The 20,004-nt window shown below is 36.1% G+C and overlaps 1 protein-coding gene and 1 long non-coding RNA gene across 10 annotated transcripts in view; one reads left to right on the top strand and one right to left on the bottom strand.

The window, feature by feature from the left end:
• The window catches only part of LOC106870417 (lisH domain-containing protein ARMC9), a 33,989-nt gene extending 28,348 nt beyond the window's left edge, over positions 1-5,641 (top strand). For 8 of the 9 annotated variants that reach the window (XM_089360712.1, XM_089360717.1, XM_089360708.1 and 5 more), the window contains 8 exons: positions 312-396; positions 801-859; positions 1,296-1,409; positions 2,046-2,143; positions 2,863-2,975; positions 3,609-3,696; positions 4,393-4,553; positions 5,352-5,641. In XM_089360712.1, the coding sequence (XP_089216838.1) occupies positions 312-396; positions 801-859; positions 1,296-1,409; positions 2,046-2,143; positions 2,863-2,975; positions 3,609-3,696; positions 4,393-4,553; positions 5,352-5,389 (756 nt within the window). In that variant the 3' untranslated portion in view covers positions 5,390-5,641. The remainder of the gene's footprint in view (positions 1-311; positions 397-800; positions 860-1,295; positions 1,410-2,045; positions 2,144-2,862; positions 2,976-3,608; positions 3,697-4,392; positions 4,554-5,351) is intronic. The other variant, XM_089360709.1, reaches the window with a different exon arrangement.
• A 2,211-nt stretch (positions 5,642-7,852) lies between these two features.
• Positions 7,853-19,791, bottom strand: LOC106870423 (uncharacterized). Its single transcript, XR_001409521.3, has 3 exons — positions 16,827-19,791; positions 11,705-11,735; positions 7,853-8,110 (listed from the first exon to the last, which is right to left on the bottom strand). It is a non-coding gene; the product is annotated as an uncharacterized LOC106870423 (long non-coding RNA).
• Positions 19,792-20,004: the final 213 nt, after the last annotated feature.

Here is a 20,004-nt window from a genome sequence, read left to right as displayed (position 1 = left end):
ACTGCACAGTTCCTACAACTATCATTGTCTTGTGTTACATGTTAGTTTGCATTACTCTGTTACTATTAATGTGGCAAGTTAGCGTTAGCATGCTGGACAAAATGCTGACTGGTATTTCTTCTGGTTTTATGTTCTGAGTTCAAATGCCACTGAGGTTGACTTTCCCTTTCATTCTTTTGGAAATCAATGAAACAAGTACCAGTTGAGCACTGGGGTAGAAGTAATTGGCTAGCCTCACTTCACTCAAAATTTCAGGCCTTGTGCCTATAATTGAAAAGATTAATATGTTAATATTATTCCTGTTTGTTTAGGGAATTGAAGAAATTGTTGAAGGTTTCATCAAAGAAGGACATTCAGCAAGGGAGTTGGAATATATTATCAAACAGTTAAATTCAGGTGAGAGACATTTTTATTATCTTTGTTGTTGGTGCAGTTGTTGTACTTACAGAGACCATATTTTCCAGCATACAAGTTGACATAGTAAATAATGCAAACATGTAGTGTAGACATTCAAACATCTTTCCAAATCATGATGTATTTGAGTCTTGGAATTTTGAGTCCTTTAAACCTTTAGCATTTAAACTGGCCATAGCCAACCCAAATACTCTACTTATTTAATATTCAAGCCAGCTACATCTAACCTCTCACGTTTTCTGCCAGCTCACCGCCTGAGATACCAATTCTACCAATGACTTCTCTTGGTGGTTTAAATGTAACACATATACAATTTGAAAACAGTTCAGTTCTTTGGTTAGCCATGGTATCTGAAAATCTTAAATCATTTTTTTTCTGTTTTTTAGATCAAACATTTAATGACAGAGACTCTGAGGATGAAGAGGAAGATGATGAAGAGGATGAGGTTGTTATTTTATAGTTTTTTTTTATCTTTTGTTTCAGTCATTAGACTGTGACCATACTGGGGCAACTGCCTGAAGAATTTTAGTTGAATAAATTGACCCCAGTACTTATTATTTTGCAAAGCCATTCTGTACTTAAGTTGTACAGAATTTTCTGTAGCCAGTCGCCTTCTTGTTACTAATTCTCACCAGTTTCTAAGCAGTATAATATTTTCCCGTGGCCAGGAATGTTTATATGAGAGATTGAAAATGATGGCCACTGCTTGTATGATGGTGACACTTGTTTACAGCTATGTCAACGCAAGGAGATAATAAAACACACACACACACACACATACATGTATATAAATATATGAGGGGCATCTACATAGTTTCCATTTAACAAGATTAAAATAAAATTACAGCAGCTGACACTTTCTTCTTCATTTTTGTTTTTAGGAAGATCTCGAGATGGAACCAGATCTTGATAAAGATGATGAAGTGAAACCAGGAAATTCTGAACGACTTGCAGGAGAAGAACTGCTTTCAACCGAATATCTTTTGAGGAAAAAGGTAAGTCTTCAAGAATGAGAGCCATTTCAATATTGGTTTCAAATTTTGGTACAAGGCCAGCAATTTCAGTGGGGTGGGGGTAAGTCAGTTACACTGACCCTAGTGTTCAACTGGCACTTATTTATTGACTCTGAAAGGATGAAAGACAAATTGACCTTGACAGAATTTGAACTCAAAAATAGCATATTTAAGACAACTATGAAAGACTATCTAATGCCCCAGTCTTTCTTTTATAAAATTTTAATGTGTGATCTGAGGCCTTGTACCACCTTGAGAGCAACAAAGAGCAATAAATATCAGAATTGGTTGGAGAAAGTTTAGAATACCTTGTCACATCTCTTTATATTAAGAGTTCAAATCCTCATAAAGTTGACCTTGCCTTTCATCTGTCAAGGAATGATGAAATAAGTATTAGTCAGCTGCTATTTTTAGCAGGTCAAGTGACCATGTAGAAGCTCACTCATTTATACAGTACATGATTTGACCCATAATAGGAGTTGGTGGTAGTTGTTAGTTGTAGCTAAAAATAAACAAGGTAGTGTTTGTTTGTTTGTTTGTTTGTTGTAATCCTATCCAATATTGTTTGTTGTTGTTGTAAGTCTATTCAGTATGACATTATATTGTTTGTGTTTCTAGCAGCCCCAAGATCACATCATGGGCCGACAGCAACCTCTGCAACGTCCAGTGACACCAAGCCAAATGAAGAATACTGATATATCACCAACTAAAACAAAGTAAGTATTGGAAGAGCTGAAAGCACTCGTCTGCAAAAGTGACAAAATGCTACACATGCCGGTGGCACGTGTAAAGACATTCAAGTGAGATCGTTGCCAGTGCCACTGGAGTGGCTCCTGTACAGGTGGCACGTAAAATACACCATTTCGAACGTGGCCGTTGCCAGTACCGCCATTTGATATGGACATCAATCTTTACCCTCCTCACCCTTTATCCACCTCTTACCATCCTCTCTTTCCCCACTCCTTCTGGTGCTGTTACTATGATAAAGTTTGCGTAGTAGACCCTGTTAAGTATGGAGTTAAACGAACCATTTGGTTTTGTTGACCACCACTCTAGTACTGGTTCAACAAAGAAAGCATTCATTAAAGTGTTTGGTGTTAGGTAGAGCATCCAGCCATAGAAATCAAGCCCAAACTGAAACTTAAGGCAAGATGTAATTCTCTGATCTATCTTGAAGAACAGTATCAACTCATCAAACTCATGCCAACATGAAAAGTAGATGTAAAGCAATGATGACGATGAGGCTCATCTTTAGTACAAAACAAGTAACATTCTCTTGTATCTAATTTATTTTGATTTGATATAAAACCATTCTGTTGTTGACCTCATTAAAGCAAGGCTAGAAATATTTTTGTAGACTCAGTTAATTCATAAAGTCTACTATATGTGTGTTATTTAATTTTTCTTGTAAATTATTTTATGCTGTGATTTCTAGTAATGACAGAGTTCCAAATTATACTGTAATTGAACCGATTAACGAGACCTTGGAGCGACCACCAACTCGCAGCGGGAGTCAACCACCACCTACTGCCAGTACTGCAATTTCCAGTAAGTAAATATTGTAATTTGTTAGAAAAGCCCAGTCTGTTGCAAGATTTTGTTCCAGCTCTCTTGACAACCATCTTGATTTGTTTCTTTTACCGCTCTGAGGCTTTGCAAGTCCATGGAAACTGCAGCTCCTAACCTGACTAAACCATTAAAAAAAAAATGTCTAGTGAATAATTTGATTGAATTATAATTAGGAAATGGGACTGGCAGAATTGTTAACATGTGGGGTAAAATGCTTAGCAACATTTCTTTTGTCTTTACACTCTGAGTTCAAATTCCATCAAGGTCGACTTTGCCTTTCATCCTTTCAGGATCAATGAAGTAAGTATCAGTTGGACATGGCGAGTGATGTAATCAACATTCCCGCTTCCCCAAAATTAATGGCCTTGCGCCAAAATTTGAAACCAATATTTAGGAAATGGCCTCGAGAAATAATGGTTAAAGAATATTGCTTAGGGAATAATTGTTGGGTAATAATGTTTAGGAAATAGTTTTAACGACTAATTTTTTTGAGAGTATGTGATTAATACTTTTCTGGTAAAAAATTTCTATAGTTCTATGAAAGAGAATTCAGGAAAATTTTGGTTTATAAGAAAGAATTTGTTTATATTATTTGTTTATTATTTTGTTTAGGAGAAAACAATACTCCAAGTCCAACAGGGAGTTCTAAATCAACGACATCAAAGAAAAGTAAAACCCAAGATGCTGAATCAATTGCTGAGTAAGTGTTTTACATTATACTTCTCCACTATACTGCTTTTCCTATAAGAATTTTGGTAACACTGTGTAACAAAATTTTTAATTTTCTTTCTTTGTCTTTGATTAGTAAGTGTTATTTCTTGTTTGCTTCTATCTAGAAATCAAAATTAAATAACTGCTATTCCCTTCAAACTTTGCTTTCGTAACCTGGACATCAATGTTTTGAAACTGATCCATTTTCCATTACATTTTCCAGACAGATTCAGCATAGAGTTGCTGAAGCAGAAATATCATTACAGCAAAATAAACAAAATAATATCCTGCTCAATACTACAGATTTGCTTTTCAGTTGCTTGACCTTAACCACTTGGGCATGTCCTTCAATTGCTGAGAGTATGTGCATCTCTGATGATGGGCAGGAGTAGTGGGGGAGCTTCATAGCCACGTGTTGAGAGGGATTCTTTGAGATTTGAATAAATGTCACAAAAGCAAAGTCTGAAGGAAATATTAGCCGTTTTCCATACTTTCTAGGGGTAAGCAAATAGGAAATAAAAGTTGATACCCAAGGACAAAAATTGTGTTACTCAGTGTAATTGATTAATTGATAAGTGATTTGTGGTATTTAATTGTAATCTTTTCCAAATTCGATTTCCTGCCAATGTCAACTAGCAAAAAACAACAACACAAAACAATATGCTGTTATTCTTTTGTTACACAGAGGTGGTAATTACTCCAAAGCTTTTATGTCCCGTCCAAGAATTTTGAGAACACCGGTAGAAGGTTCCAGTAATTCTCTTTCCCGAAATACACAAAACAGATCTCCACCAACTCCAAAATATTCTGATTCTGTACCAAGACCAACATCTGCTAGTAAATCAGGTAAGTTGAATGGAAGCAAAACACATCTATTCCACATCTAGCAGTTGCTGCTAACTCTATCCCACTTTCCTTATTCCCGATTTCAGGAAGAAATACTCTAAGAATAAAACAAGTATACAAGGAGTAATACTAATTTGACATTATTTTTTTATAATGAATTCAAACAAAATAATAAACAAGTTGATGAATACTGAAGAAGAAGAATCCAGTGGCTCATTTGCAAGAAGCCAGGTCATCTCACTTATGCAACTAACACAGTAACAATTCTGCAACCCAGTAACAATTTTGCAACTCTCATTATGATAACATTATCATCAATTACTTCCTCCACCTGTAACTATGTATAGATACAAACTGCAGCTATAATAAAGTGGTTAATTAGCAGAAACATTACATCATTGAATAGAGTGTCTTGCAGTATTTGTTCTGGCCCTCTATGTTCTGAGTTAAAATCCTGTTGATATCAACTTCACTTTTCACCCTTTCAAGTTCATAATTAGTTTGGTGGAATTTTTAGAGTAACAGACTTGTATAACACTGGTGGCATGGAAAGGGGAAGCTTGCGTGCATGACCAATATTGGTCTGCCATTAAAAACTCTTGTATACGGAAACTTTCCTGATCTGGGATTGTACAAAAAGGAATCTCTTTCCTACCAAGCAACATAATTTAAAGAAAAATTACAGTTCATTCCCCATACAGAACATTTTATACTATCTCAGCTATTTGGCTTACTTTTTTATGATTTTCTGTTTACTAATGATATCTTTTTTTTTTTTTTTTTTTTTGCACTTTACAGTGAACTCCCGGAAATATTCAACTACCTCTGAAATGTAAAGGAAGCAACCTCATTGTGTGAACATCTTTCTGTGTCTTCAAAGAACTCTATTTTAATATCATGAAAGTTTTCATATATATATATATATATATATATATATATATATATAAATTTTTCCTGTTATCATTACTTTATACACATGATGTAATAGTTTCTTTATAGCTTTTAGGTTTCAGTAAATTTGTATTTTTACTGCAAATAACTTAATTGCTGTTTGAATTTATAAAGTGCATCACTCTTGTTTTCTTCAATATGTGTTATTTCCTTACTACCCACAAGGGGCTACACACAGAGGGGACAAACAAGGACAGACAAACGGATTAAGTCGATTATATCGACCCCAGTGCGTAACTGGTACTTATTTAATCGACCCCGAAAGGATGAAAGGCAAAGTCGACCTTGGCGGAATTTGAACTCAGAACGTAGCGGCAGATGAAATACCGCTAAGCATTTCGCCCGGCCCACTAACGTCTCTGCCAGCTCACCGCCTTTTCTTCAATATGTGTGTGAGTGTGTTGTTTAGTACTTGAGTCTGTTAATTACTATTACGAGTCTGTTAATTACTATTCATTGACAAAGCAGAGTCTCACCTTTAATGCAATGTTCTTTGTTCACTCTGTGAAGGGTATCCACATCTCCCTGAAGGTACTTGAATTCTTGTTAATGTTTGAAAGAATTTAGTTCTCCAAAGGCAAACAATTCTAGAAAGATGCCCAGTAGCAAGGAAAAGAATAGTCTCTACAGCTACAAACCCCCAAATCCCCATTATTCAATGATAAAGTGGTTTGTGCTCAAATTATTTGATAAATCAACATTACAAATTTTCTTTAGTTTTTGTTCCATAAAAAGGTTGGAATCAATTAAAAGATCACTGAATTTAAAAATGGGGTCACTTCTGGAAAGAAAAAAAAATTTTAGAATTGAAAGACAATGTTTAAGAATAAAAAAGCTTGATGTTGTATTAATTCTTCAGTTTCATAATGAAGAGCACACATATTTTGTAGGCTGGAATTCTTGAGTTAGTAAATGGGGCAATGAGAAACCACTAGTTTTGAGGTTTAGAGACAAGGAGTGATGTAAGGTGGACATCTCTACTCTGTTTCTTGTGCTCTGTGTAAGTCGGATCTATTAATATAGATATCTAGATATTTTTATTCATGTATTCTTCTGAAAGTCTCCATTTTTCACTTTCTCTCGTTTTGCATGCATACATATATGCATATTTTGTATTTCATACTCAAACTGTTATATTTAATATATCTAATTTGATTATCCGCATAATTACCCCCCACCCCCACCCTCTCTATCTATCTATATATATACGCGCATATGTGTTTGTGCGTATGTGTGTGTACGAGCGCGTTTATGCTCCATGTTATCTCTGATTAATATATGAAACGAAAATAAAAACCCGGTATTAATCAAACAGAAAACGTTGATGTAGCAAAGCAGTAAGACTCGAGCAAGATGTTTTCCCTTGGGGAAAAAACGAAAATGTCTGAATACATTAATCATTGAGGAAGCAAGATAATAGCCATGATGACGTCTAGCGTTCCGTGAACATGTCATCGAGGGCAGGCTAACATTGCCAGGGGAACTAACTATCGCATACTTCTGTTTACTCGTTGGTAGGGTTGTCGGCGTTGATGTTGTAGATGAGGAGGGGGAGAACGGGGAAGAGTGAAATGGGGGAGGGTAGATGATGATCATGAAAATGATGACAAGGAACGGAAGAAAGAAAAGGAGGAGGCGGATACGATGATGAGAAGATGGGGGAGGATGAGGAAGAAGATAAGGAAAGAAATGGACAATAGAAGATAAAGCGAATGAGGATGATGATGGAAAGGATGAAGTTGTGCGGTATTATCGTTGAAATAATATAGGGAATAACTGAAAGCTAAGCAACAAAATTAGGAAAACTGATAACAATAACAACAGCCATAATTGCTAGCAATTACAACAACAAGGAAAACTAACAAATAAAGCCAATAAGGGAGTCTCAACATGGCTACTCGGCTTGCTAAAAATAGCTGCTGAATTTCCTTCCCTCAAATAACATCATACTATCTTGAAAGAATAATACTGTTAGCCCACCTAGATACTTTGGAAAACGACGAAATCGCCAGAGCTGTTTGGTCGGGCCGGGCTTGACTTGTAAAACAACTGGTAAAAAAAATAAATCGTTTTGGCGAGTACAAGAAAAACATATGTGAATGTAAGGACGAAAGAAGGAAAGAAAGGTTAGAGAGAAAGAGAGTGGTGGGGAGCAACCTGTTATGAACGAAACTAGAACTGAGAGCAGCTAAAGTCACTCAAGCAGCTTAAAAGAACATTTGTTTCTTCTTATGGTTCATCTCCAACGATAATGTTGTTTTGCCAGGAATTTCTATCATTGTGACAGCCCGTACTTAAGAGACATTTATACGGAGTCAAAATTAAAATAATTAGTAGAAACAACATGATATCGAGATAACAAGCTGGTTTTATTCAGTTTTTAATGTTTACAAAGCAGTTTCACTCAAATAACTTTGAGGTTTACTATAATAAAAACATCTCGAAACAAAGCGATTACTCCTTAATTCCTGGGTTTTTCATGCTTGCAAGCTTATTTGCGGTTCATTTTGTTCATAATATTAGCGAGTAGTAACTTCTTATGAAGTAAAACTTGTGATTTGATATCAATATGATTGCTTTCGATCCACATTTAAGCTATTATTGTACTGCATATGTGAAGAGTGATAAAGGCATATATACATATAACAAAAACACAAAATCTTTTCATATTATTTATTCACCATTACATACGTTTCATTTGCTAATAAGAATGATTATTCGAATCTCTGTCTGTACATTTTTGAATAGGAAATCGTTTACATGTTTAATCTAATATGTAAATCTTTGTAATTCCTGTTACTCTTTTACTTGTTTCAGTCATTTGACTGCGGCCATGCTGGAGCACCGCCTTTAGTCGAGCAAATCAACCCTGGGACTTATTCTTTGTAAGCCTAGTATTTATTCTATCGGTCTCTTTTGCCGAACCGCTAGATTACGGGGGGCATAAACACACCAGCATCGGTTGTCAAGCAATGCTAGGGGGACAAACACAGACACACAAACACACACACATATATATATATATATATATATATATATATACATATATACGACAGGCTTCTTTCAGTTTCCGTCTACCAAATCCACCCACAAGGCTTTGGTCGGCCCGAGGCTATAGTAGAAGACACTTGCCCAAGATGCCACGCAATGGGACTGAACTCGGAACCATGTGGTTGGTAAGCAAGCTACTTACCACACAGCCACTCCTGTGCCTATGTATATATATATATATATATATATATATATATATATATATATATATACATACATACATACATACATACATACATACATACATACATACATACATACATACATACATATATATATATATATATATATATATATATATATATATATATATATATATATAAGCAATACATTGATTAGGTATTTAGTAAAAATCTCCTGTTCTTGGACTGCAAATGCATAGCCCTCGAAGTGTGATGTGATGTAGCGATCACGAATCCAACGGAGGCTTCGTTTCATGTCAATGTTACTATCTTCATCAAGTCTTATATGTATGTATGTATGTATGTATGTACGTACGTACGTATAACTCGAGAACTATGATTTTCGGTCAGGGAGTCACAAATGTGTAAATGTGTGCATGTATATGTGTATAACTTATCGTGGTTCAAGAACTGCTATTTTCGGGCAAACTCACTTATGAAACCGTCAATAGTTTTAAATATTTACAGTAATTTTATATTTTAATTGCATATTGCATGAATAAATTACTCGACATGCCAACTACAAGATGAAATGCGATTTGCTATTTAAAAAACATTGATGATACACAGAACTGATGCATTATCTTATAATTTTAATTGGCGGAATCATATAGATTGATAAAGTTCAATAATTTCTCCAAGATTTATTCACAAACAACTACTTTAGTCCTGTTAATATCAGCTTTTGGCTTGAATTTCAAACGCAAACATTTTAATCGATATTAGCAGCTTGATTAAACTTGTAGTGTTTGATCTTTTTTGAGATCTTTAGTAAACATTACCAGCCATAATTCACATTAATGATGTGGCACTACAGCTGCTGCAAAAATTCATTAGAAATTTGAAGCATCTGAGATCGTGAGGTCTAGGGAGAACAGTTCGAAGGAATCAGCAATCTTCGTACAGCGTGTGTTTTGAGCAAGACAGACTAATTCTAATGTAAATGTTATTAAATATTACAGTGCCACTGCGGTCGAGCGTCCATCATTGACGACATTAAGAAAGGTCGAAATCCCGTGATCTGGTGGTCTCGGCGCTGGAGACAGCGAAGGTTTATATCTTCGCTAGCGATATGAACAAGAGAGCATTTTGTACCAAAAGCCAATATAAGAGTTTCTCTCGAGATATCTACCACAGTATAGTTTGTTCTAACAGAACATTCACGTTTAAGTGGGCATAAATATTACCAGTGGAGGCGCAATGGCCCAGTGGTTAGGGCAGTGGACTCGCGGTTATAGGATCGCGGTTTCGATTCCCAGACCGGGCGTTGTGAGTGTTTATTGAGCGAAAGCACCAAAAGCTCCACGAGGCTCCGGCAGGGGATGATGGCGAACCCTACTGTACTCTTTCACCACAACTTTCTCTCACTCTTACTTCCTGTTTCTGTTGTGCCTGTAATTCAAAGGGCCAGCCTTGTCACACTCTGTGTCACGCTGAATATCCCTGAGAACTACGTTAAGGGTACACGTGTCTGTGAAGTGCTCAGCCACTTGCACGTTAATTTCACGAGCAGGCTGTTCCGTTGATCGGATCAACTGGAACCCTCGACGTCGCAAGCGACGGAGTGCCAACAACAACAAATATTACCATTCGATATCAGTACTACCTCCGTCGCTAATATATAATTTTTAACAAGCTTCCTTTTGAATGCGATAAAAAGGCTTCTGTGTATAGTAGCAGCAGCACCCTTTCTACAGGATCAATATTTCCTTGTGAAGGTTTGAGTTTTCAGGAAGATAAGTAAGGCACATGGTTAATACACGCATTTTAAAGCTGGAACCATTTCGTGTATACTGATACCAAGGACTTGCCATAGTGGATAGAATAATGAGATAATTAAACAATTTAACGACATGGAGATGACCTTTCAGCTGTAAGTTTATACAGGGCTTAGATTCTGCTATAATAAACGGCAATTTTCTACGTCTCCTCTGTAATTTTGTGCATATTTTGTCTGAATTGTTTTGCATATTTCACTTTGTGTCCTATCATTCTTACTTTCAATGTAGTATCAGGTTAGCATAGTGACGGATTAATCTAGTTCTTTGTCTCTCACTTTCGTGTATGTTTATACCTTTGTGTGTGTTTGTGTGTGTGTGTGTGTGTGTGTGCATGTGTGCTTTTCTACTTGTCTCTCTCTCTCTCTCTCTCTCTCTCTCCCTTTCTCCCCTCTCTCTGTCTATGCAGCTATCTATCTATCTATCTATCTATCTCTATCTCTCTTCATTTAACACTAGTTGAACTATGTCCCTGATTGACAAGGTATGTCCTTGATTGAACGTTTAAATTATGCCTGATGATGGTGGAATCGCATAATACTATTTAATCTTTTACGATTACATTGAATGAAATTCTATCGAGACTGTTGTCGCTGATTTAGACACAATTTGTGTGTTACTATTCAATCTATCTATCTATCTGTCTGTCTGTCTTTGTGTTTGTGTGTGTCTGTCTCTCCTCTCTCTCTCTCTCTCTCTCTCTCTCTCTCTCTCTATATATATATATATATATATATATATATTAGAAATAATACATTTCTAAATCTCTCAGAGAGACTTAAGCAGTAGTGATGCGATAAAGTAGTTGTATGTTGTCAACTTAACGTGACTGTCCCAATAAGGGAATATACTACTGCTATTTAGCCCTAGGAAGCTGGACCGCTTTCTGTTGGCCTTGACACATTTCCTGTGTCCTTATCTTTGCGAGGGGGAGACAAACTCCTCCACCCAGCCCAGCCTGCATTCAGGGACATGTTTCTGAGTTTTTGCTTATGGCTAAATAGCAGTAGTAGACCACGAACATCTTTGTTAACTCGTGAAAAATTATTGGAGTTTGGTTGGGAAGTGATGATACATCCACCATATAGTACTGATCTTGCATCATCAGATTACCATTTATTTCGAAGTTTGCAAAATTTTTTGAATGACAAAACTTTCAATAATGATGATGACCTAAAATCGTACTTACTTCAGTTTTTGGTTGATGAGGACCAGAAATTCTATGAGCGCGGAATCATGAAGTTGCCAGAAAGATGGCAGAAGGTCATCGAACAAAAATGGAAAATATATAATTGATTAAAGATCATTCTTTGTATGAAAAAAAAAACGACTTATTTCACACTAAAAAGCCGAAACTACTTTCATGCCAACACAATATATTTTTGTGTGTGTATATATGTATACTTATATATGTGTGTGTATGTACATATTAACATACATGTAAGTATAAGTGTTTGCCTATCTAAATACAAAGCCGCGCGCGCTCACACACACAGATACACACAAAAACGCAAACGCACACACAAACACAGAGACATATATAGGATAGAACCTCAACCATTTCAGTTATACTGCCAACAGATGGTCGTTGTCTGTGTTAAAAAAACACAGAAGCAAAACATTGATCATTTTTAGAACGTTTTTATGGTAGTTACAAGACAATTAATATGACATTTCACTAATGTATATATATGTATGTTACGCGAAGTGTCTGTGTTACACTTCGCGATAATAGCTTCGAACCAGAAGCGAGCGATATGAAACATTCGGAGCAGGGGCTTTACAGACGCTGCGAAGGATGGGTAGTGCGAGAGAAATACACACACACGCACACGCAAGGGAGTCCTTGCTGCTGGACGTGAAGAACAAGGGCTTCTAGAATTTGCAACAGATGGAATTTTGTGGCATTTGACACCACAAAATAATGAATTCTGTATGTATATATATATATATATATATATATATGATTAAGCGCTAATTACTTTGTATAACCAGGCTCCATCGACAAAGGATGGGTAATTTTTCCTATTGAAAGTTTAATATAAAAGTAGAAACTGTTCATATCGACCCCTGGTTGTTTATGGCATGATTGGGGAGACTACATATATGTTGTAAATGCACTCACATTTTTACACGCACACATACAAATGCTACCACCACCCATCTTCAAAACACACACATGCTCGCGCTCTCGTAAACATTTGAGCATCGTTTGCGCGTTAGTGTACATTGCACAGGTTCGTTTATACAAACTGTACATCTTTGAAAAGTAGGGGTTTCACAAACAACTACAAAGAGATGTAAAAAGTAATGAATAAAATGAAAATAAACGAAAAATATAAATACTACGATAATTTACGAAGCGAAAGCGAAGCATTGAGAACTATAAACAAACAACGAAATAAACCGTATTGTAAAGTGTATAGATAGATAGATAGATAGATAGATAGATAGATAGATAGACAACCTTAGCCCCAAACCACAAAAAGGGACAAAAATCCCTGGATTCTGTTTATTTTAGGGTTAAGGCACAATATTTCCCCAAGGCTGTCTGAAAATAAAACCTCTATTGTCACTTCAGAGAATCATTCAAAAAATTCAATAGACTTTTGAGAAACAAAAGCGAGTAAGATGGGTTTTTTTCTCTGTTCTTGTTTATACATCTCTACACGACACCGTGTGTATATAATCTAGTATCATATGTCTTATATATCCTCTCTGTATTTGTTTATATAGCTTCGCTTTGTAAAGTCTTCACTTAATTTTTTGTTTTGCATTCAACAGCAAGAACAGCAACAAGAAGTTAGACTCAAACAAACCCAGATAGGTGTAGACCACTTCACATGTGGTTATACATACATGCATACATACATACATACACATATACATACATGCATAAACATACATACATATATTTATATATACGTATACATATACATACACATATACATACATACGTTCGTACATATATATATATATATATATTAGGAAAGAATAAAAAGTTTAGAATGGTACAACAATGCACTATAGAACAAAACATGGACTATATACCTGTTGTAATTTGGTTATCTATAGTCCGATGATATTTCGGAATTACAATTCCTTCTTCAGATTTTCTTTCCTGGAGTCTCTGCTATAACAGTTTAGCAAGGACAGACAAAGGGATAAAGTCGATTACATCGACCCCAGTGCGAAACTGGTTCTTAATTTATCGACCCCGAAAGGATGAAAGACAAAGACGACCAAAGCCTTGTGAGTGGATTTGGTAGACGGAAGCTGAAAGAAGCCCGTCGTATATATGTATATATATATGTATATGTGTGTCTGTGTTTGTCCCCTCACCATCACTTGACAACCGATACTGGTGTATTTACGTCCCCGTAACTTAGCGGTTCGGCAAAAGAGTACTAGGCTTACAAAGAATAAGTCCTGGGGTCGATTTTCTCGACTAAAGGCGGTGCTCCAGCATGGCCGCAAATGACAAAAGTAAAAGTATATATATATATATATATATATATATATATATATATATATATATACACACACACACACACACACATGCATACATGCATAACGAAATGTCATGGCTGGAACGCTTTTGATCATGCGTAGACTTGATCAGAACAGACTTGAGGCTGAACAGCAGCAGGATGCAAGCTGAATGCAGTTTGAACACCAAATATTCCCACAGTCAGTCTGCTCATTAACCAAAATGCAACATCCGGTGTTGTTGATTTGGTATTTATGGAACGAGGTAAATAGATAACACACCGTAGAATATATAAAGTATTTCTGTATGTACCCGCTCTATAATAATTCTCTGGGTATTTCTATTTCAGATTGGAATGTATAATTCCGATTTAGCGCTGGGTGTTTTGTTGTTTATTCTTTATATCTGAAAATGTCATTTCAGTGTGTATATCGCAGAACGGGTTGTGTATGAGGTTAACTTTAATATGCTGAAATTTGTATAAAACTGAAGACCTTACTGAATAACTGCAGCACTGGAAATGGCAAACTGCTTCATAGTAGAAAACAGCTATTAAAACTAATTATTGACTATGATGTACGAGGGTTATGATAGCTCTTGTGTTATTGCAAAACTAAAGTGAATGCATTTGACCTCGAATATTTGTAGTACAGAAGGGAAGAGAAAACGCTTTTTTCCCCCCTCTCAAAATGCTTTAGAGTAAGTGTAATCGCAAAATCTGTTCATGGTTTTAGATCACCACAATCATCATTGCCATTGCCATCGCCGCCACCCCATTTGACTGCGGCCATGCTGGAGCACCGACGGGCTTCTTTCAGTTTCCATCTACCAAATCCACTCAAGGCTTTGGTCGGCCCGAGGCAATAGTAGAAGACACTTGCCCAAGGTTCCACACAGTGGGACTGAACCCAGAACCATGTGGTTGGTAAGCAAGCCACTTACCACACAGCCACACCTGCGCCAACTTTTTTGACTTTGTAACGCCTGTAACTTTCTTATTGATTAATTTAATTGTTTCGAAACGAAGCTATGAACCTTTTAAGAAATAATTCTTTTGTAACATAAAATTTAGTTAAAAGATCATATCTATTAATACTTATGCTATTATGGACAACTTAACTTATCCGCCGAATCTTAACATGTTAATCTCAGTTTAACGTCATTTCTCAAATCTACATTATTTAGAAATCGCTTCGTGTTATTGAAATTGTCAATATTCAAATCTCTGATAATTAAATGAATAGCTGTATCGAATGTGCATTGAAAAAATGATTTTAAAATTTTATTTTTAATACATTATATTTGGAATCTTAGCAAAGCACTCATATTCCAACTGCCTTTTTTCGGTGTATTCATTCTTTTTTCTTTTCTTTTTATAAATGGGTATTGCATCTATTCTATAACTAATTCTTTTACTGCTACTAGTACACTTTCATATCCATTTGCACGGTAATAGAGTAATTAATTAGAGTATTCCTTAACGAAATTTCAGTGGATAGTTTCGTATATTGCCACTGTGCATAGTTTTGCTTGACAACATTAACTCTGCCTAAAAATATCATATCAGAAATACGAGTAAACTGTGATCTTCGTTTTGCCATACAAATCTCTGCTTAATGTCGCATTGCAAGGATCAGAGACAGGAATTTCTGAAAGTTCATAAAGATCTTCCCGAATTCCTATGATTCATATTTAATGGCTTTGACACATTTTAATTTGCACTCCCATCTGGTCTCACATAAAGGTTTTGCAGTGAGGCATTTAACATGTTTTCTCAGTACATGCCATCGCCCAAGTGAGGCAGAAAACAAAACATGTAAGTGCTCTACAATAACTTCAAAATGAAGTGGGTACCCAGCAGCTTGAGCTATCAAGTTAAGGCTATAATATACACACATACGCACGCGCAAGTGCTTCCATACATACAAATATATACATATAGGCGAAGGTGTGGCTGTATGGATAGGCGCAGGCGTGATATTATGGTAAGAAGCATGCTTCCCAACCATATGGTTCCGGGTTCAGTCCCACTGCATGACACCTTGGGCAAGTGTCTTCTACTATGTGAGAAACCAAAAATTATGCAGCAAAACAATAAAATTGTTTCGATAGAGTCTCTGAATAAACAAATCACCTTTAAAAAAATATTCACCTTTGTTAATTTTCTTATTGTCACGGAGAAACTACTTTTATTTGGAAAATTGTACTGTGTATTAATAAAGAGATATGGCGTGTTTATAACGATGTGTTGAGTCGCGATGTTTCGATTCATGCCAACAATTAGTATCCCTGATGAAGGAAATAGGGACACTCGAGTGGATTTTAAATCGATATCTACTCTTACCACTACGTTCCTGAAATGGTCGTAGGCTGTATACGTTAATTTTCACATTTGGATTTTAATTTGGACTTCTCTCTCCGAACTTTCCATATACACTTGTGAGTTTTAATATTAGCACCTCTAATGCGACGAACTGATCCTGTATGTTCAAATATATATGATTTAAATATCACTGAATATGTATTGCTTCAATGCGTATGTTTGCCTCTCATATCGGAATATTTATTTTACATATATATATATTTTATGAAGCATTTTTAATGGATTGAAGTTTTACTTTTCATATACGAGGTCTAATCACTAAGTATCCGGACTGTTGCCATAGTAACGAAGGCTACTTTTAATAGACATAGTAAAAACATTTCTCCAAGTTTTATCCAGCTACAGCTAAATTATGTTTATTCCAAAATCGTTTTATATTGTTTGGGTGTTTTTGAAAAGTTAGAAAGCTGAAGAAGAAAAATCGTTTTTTATACTTACGTCAATTGTCCCAAATATAAACTTGTATTAGATGATCTTCTCAAGGCATCAAACACCGTCTCCTACTTGTTTAAAATCTGTGAGAATTCCAAGTAATTATTACGTCACAGTGACGTAATAATGTCATAACAATGTGATTCATACAAAGTTTCTTTTCTGCTGTTTAAAATCGAATTGAAGTTGATATTTATATAACTTATTGATATATTAATCTGAATGAACTATTTCGTATGTTTCTTTTATGTTCTTTTTGGTGGTTTACTCAAAAATTAAACTGCATATTGTCTTCATTCTTTTTTTCTTTCTTTATTGTTTGTCGTTTCGAGTTACATTTCGAGACGAAGTTTTAACTCTCAGTTTTCAACTATTCACTTGTGAAGAGATCACACACACACAAACACACACACACACACACACACACACACACACACACACACACACACACACACACACACATTCACAAAGACACAAGCAAGCACACATACACACACTCACATCCACACAGATGCACAGAGACTTATTTATAAGACCTAACAGTTCTAAAGTCAGTCTTTCGGAGGTGAGATGTTATCTGTTAAAGCGACCCAGTAGTTGTTGACGAGACTCTATTGATCTCAGAAAGAGGTAAAGCAAAGTCGACCTTGAAAGTAAATGGATCCAAATATCGTAGGATATATTGCCCGTAAGATGTCTCTGTCAGTCCTCACTCTGTATTAATAAGACAGATAATGCAGTATTAATTCTTCAGTAAATAAAAAATTCGTGTAAAACGAATTTTTTTTAAGTACACATGTTTACATAGTCTTCTTTTTATATGGCAGATACAGAATTCTATTTATCAAAAATTGATCCAAGAAGACTATTTAAACAAAGGCTTACTCCATCGCCCAGTTTAACATCTCTCCCTGGCTTTTGAATGTCAGTAACGGAATCCTGATTGTAGGCAATCAGGGCATCTCTCCGGTCGGAGGATACCTTCTCATTTGTTTAAGAAATCCTCTAAAATGGTACTCTGATAAAACCATAATAAATCAATAAAAAACAGTATATGTCCGACAATGCAGTTTAAAAAATTCGCTTTATAACGACATGATTCCGTGTTCGATCTCAAAGTGCAGCGCCTTGGGGAATTACTTTCTACTGAAGTTTATCAACAGCTTGTAAGTTGAATTAGATTGGCAAAATTGGAGCAAAACCTGTTGCGTTTGTGTTTGCTCGTTTGTTTGTTTGTGTGTGTGTGAGCATTTATGTTTTCCAGTGTAAGCCATCTCCAATCGTATCCCTTTAGGTTAAAAACCATAACTTATACATTCAATAAACTTATCCATTTGACGAAAAATCCTTGGTCAATATGATTGATTAAAACTCTTGAAGATGATGCTCTAGTATGGCTGCTGTGAACTGACTGGAATCAGTAAAAAGAATAAAGAATACACACAGGGATTAAGTCCTGTAATGCATATATTATAATAGAGCATGCATATGTAGTCTTAGATATATAATGTAACAACGAACAAATTGATAAAGACAACAAGCATATATTACAAACCTATATGAAACATCGTAAATACCCTTAGATGCACATAAACACAGTGGACAAAGGATGAGTTTAAAACATGCTTACTTATTTGACCTTCTTAGACTGCTGCAGCTGGCGCAAGTGGACATGTATTAACGCTAATATATCACAATGACATTTTAAAAGTTATTAAGACAACCGTTATTAATCAAAGTGAAAGAAATAAAATGGAATTGTAAAGAGAAATTATGAAATGAACGAACCATCCCTCCCCAGAAAATAGGCCACACATGCACACACGCACACACACAGACACACATACACACACATATACACATACACACACACATACACACAACTTACTTTAAATGCAGTAGAATAACATGTGGCCAAGTCAAAAGATATTGCTATATAGTTTCTCGCTCACACTCGCTTATTCTGTTCTCTTTCTCTCTCTCTCATATATATATATCTATATGTATGTATGTATGCATGTATGTATATATATATATATATATATATATATATATATGAGAGAGAGAGAGAAAATACACACACACACACACACACACACACACACACACACACACACACACACACAAGGCACAAAAGATAAAGATCCCCTTCGGTCATGAATGACCATGGGGTTGCAACCCTTCCGAGGCACAAGTCCGGGCTTGTTTATAGAAGGCCAGAAGTCGCGCATGCCTACCAGCCTCCTCTCTCCCATGCCACTGATGTTATCCAAGGAGAAGGGAAACGCCGATACAGCCTTGGCACCAGTGACATCGCAAGTCATTCCTATAAGTGAACTGGAGCAACGTGAAATAAAGTGTCTTGCTCAAGAACACAACATGCAGCTCGGTCTGGGGATCGAACTCACTACCTCATGATAGTGAGCCCGATGCTGAGAGAGAGAGGGGGTGGGCTATAGAAGTTGCATTCTGGAAGTTTTGAAACTTTTTCAGGAGAGACATACATTAATTTCAACGAAGTACAAACTCTAACCCCTTTCGCTACACAGTAGGGTCATCTGTCTTAAATGCAGTTCCCGTAGCACTTCAGACACTTCGTGAAGGCTCCCAAGGAGATCCTCTCAAGTGAAGGTATCCGATCCTATGTCCCATCTATCTATCTATCTATCTATCTATCTATCTATCTATGGGAGAATATACAAATAATAACAACAGACGAGGACAGGTGGTGTAAATAACAAAAGTATATATTAGTATGACGCTCGGGAATACGGAAAGTCTTTGACGTTTCGAGCTACGCTCTTCAACAGAAAGAATACGGAGACAAGGAGAAAAACACGGAGAAAAAAAATTGAATAGTGTTCAGTCAACGACCTACCTACCTACCTACCTACCTACCTACCTATCTATCTGTCGATCTGTCTGTCTGAGACAGACAGACAGACAGATAGATCGACGGACAGATAGATAGATAGATAGATAGATAGATAGATAGATAGATAGATAGATAGATAGATAGATAGATAGATATACACACATGCAAATGTATTCTGGTACCTATTCTATTAATCTCTTTTGCCAAACTACTAGCGTACGAGGACATAAACAAACCAACACCAGTTGTCAAGCGGCAGAGGACAAGCACAAGGACTTGTATCTGCACACAAACACGAACACACACAGG

Source organism: Octopus bimaculoides, chromosome 12 (genome assembly GCF_046866305.1).
Source record: "Octopus bimaculoides isolate indiv1 chromosome 12, ASM4686630v1, whole genome shotgun sequence".
Classification (NCBI taxonomy): Eukaryota; Metazoa; Mollusca; class Cephalopoda; order Octopoda; family Octopodidae; genus Octopus; species Octopus bimaculoides.
This window is presented reverse-complemented; position numbering and strand designations above follow the sequence as displayed.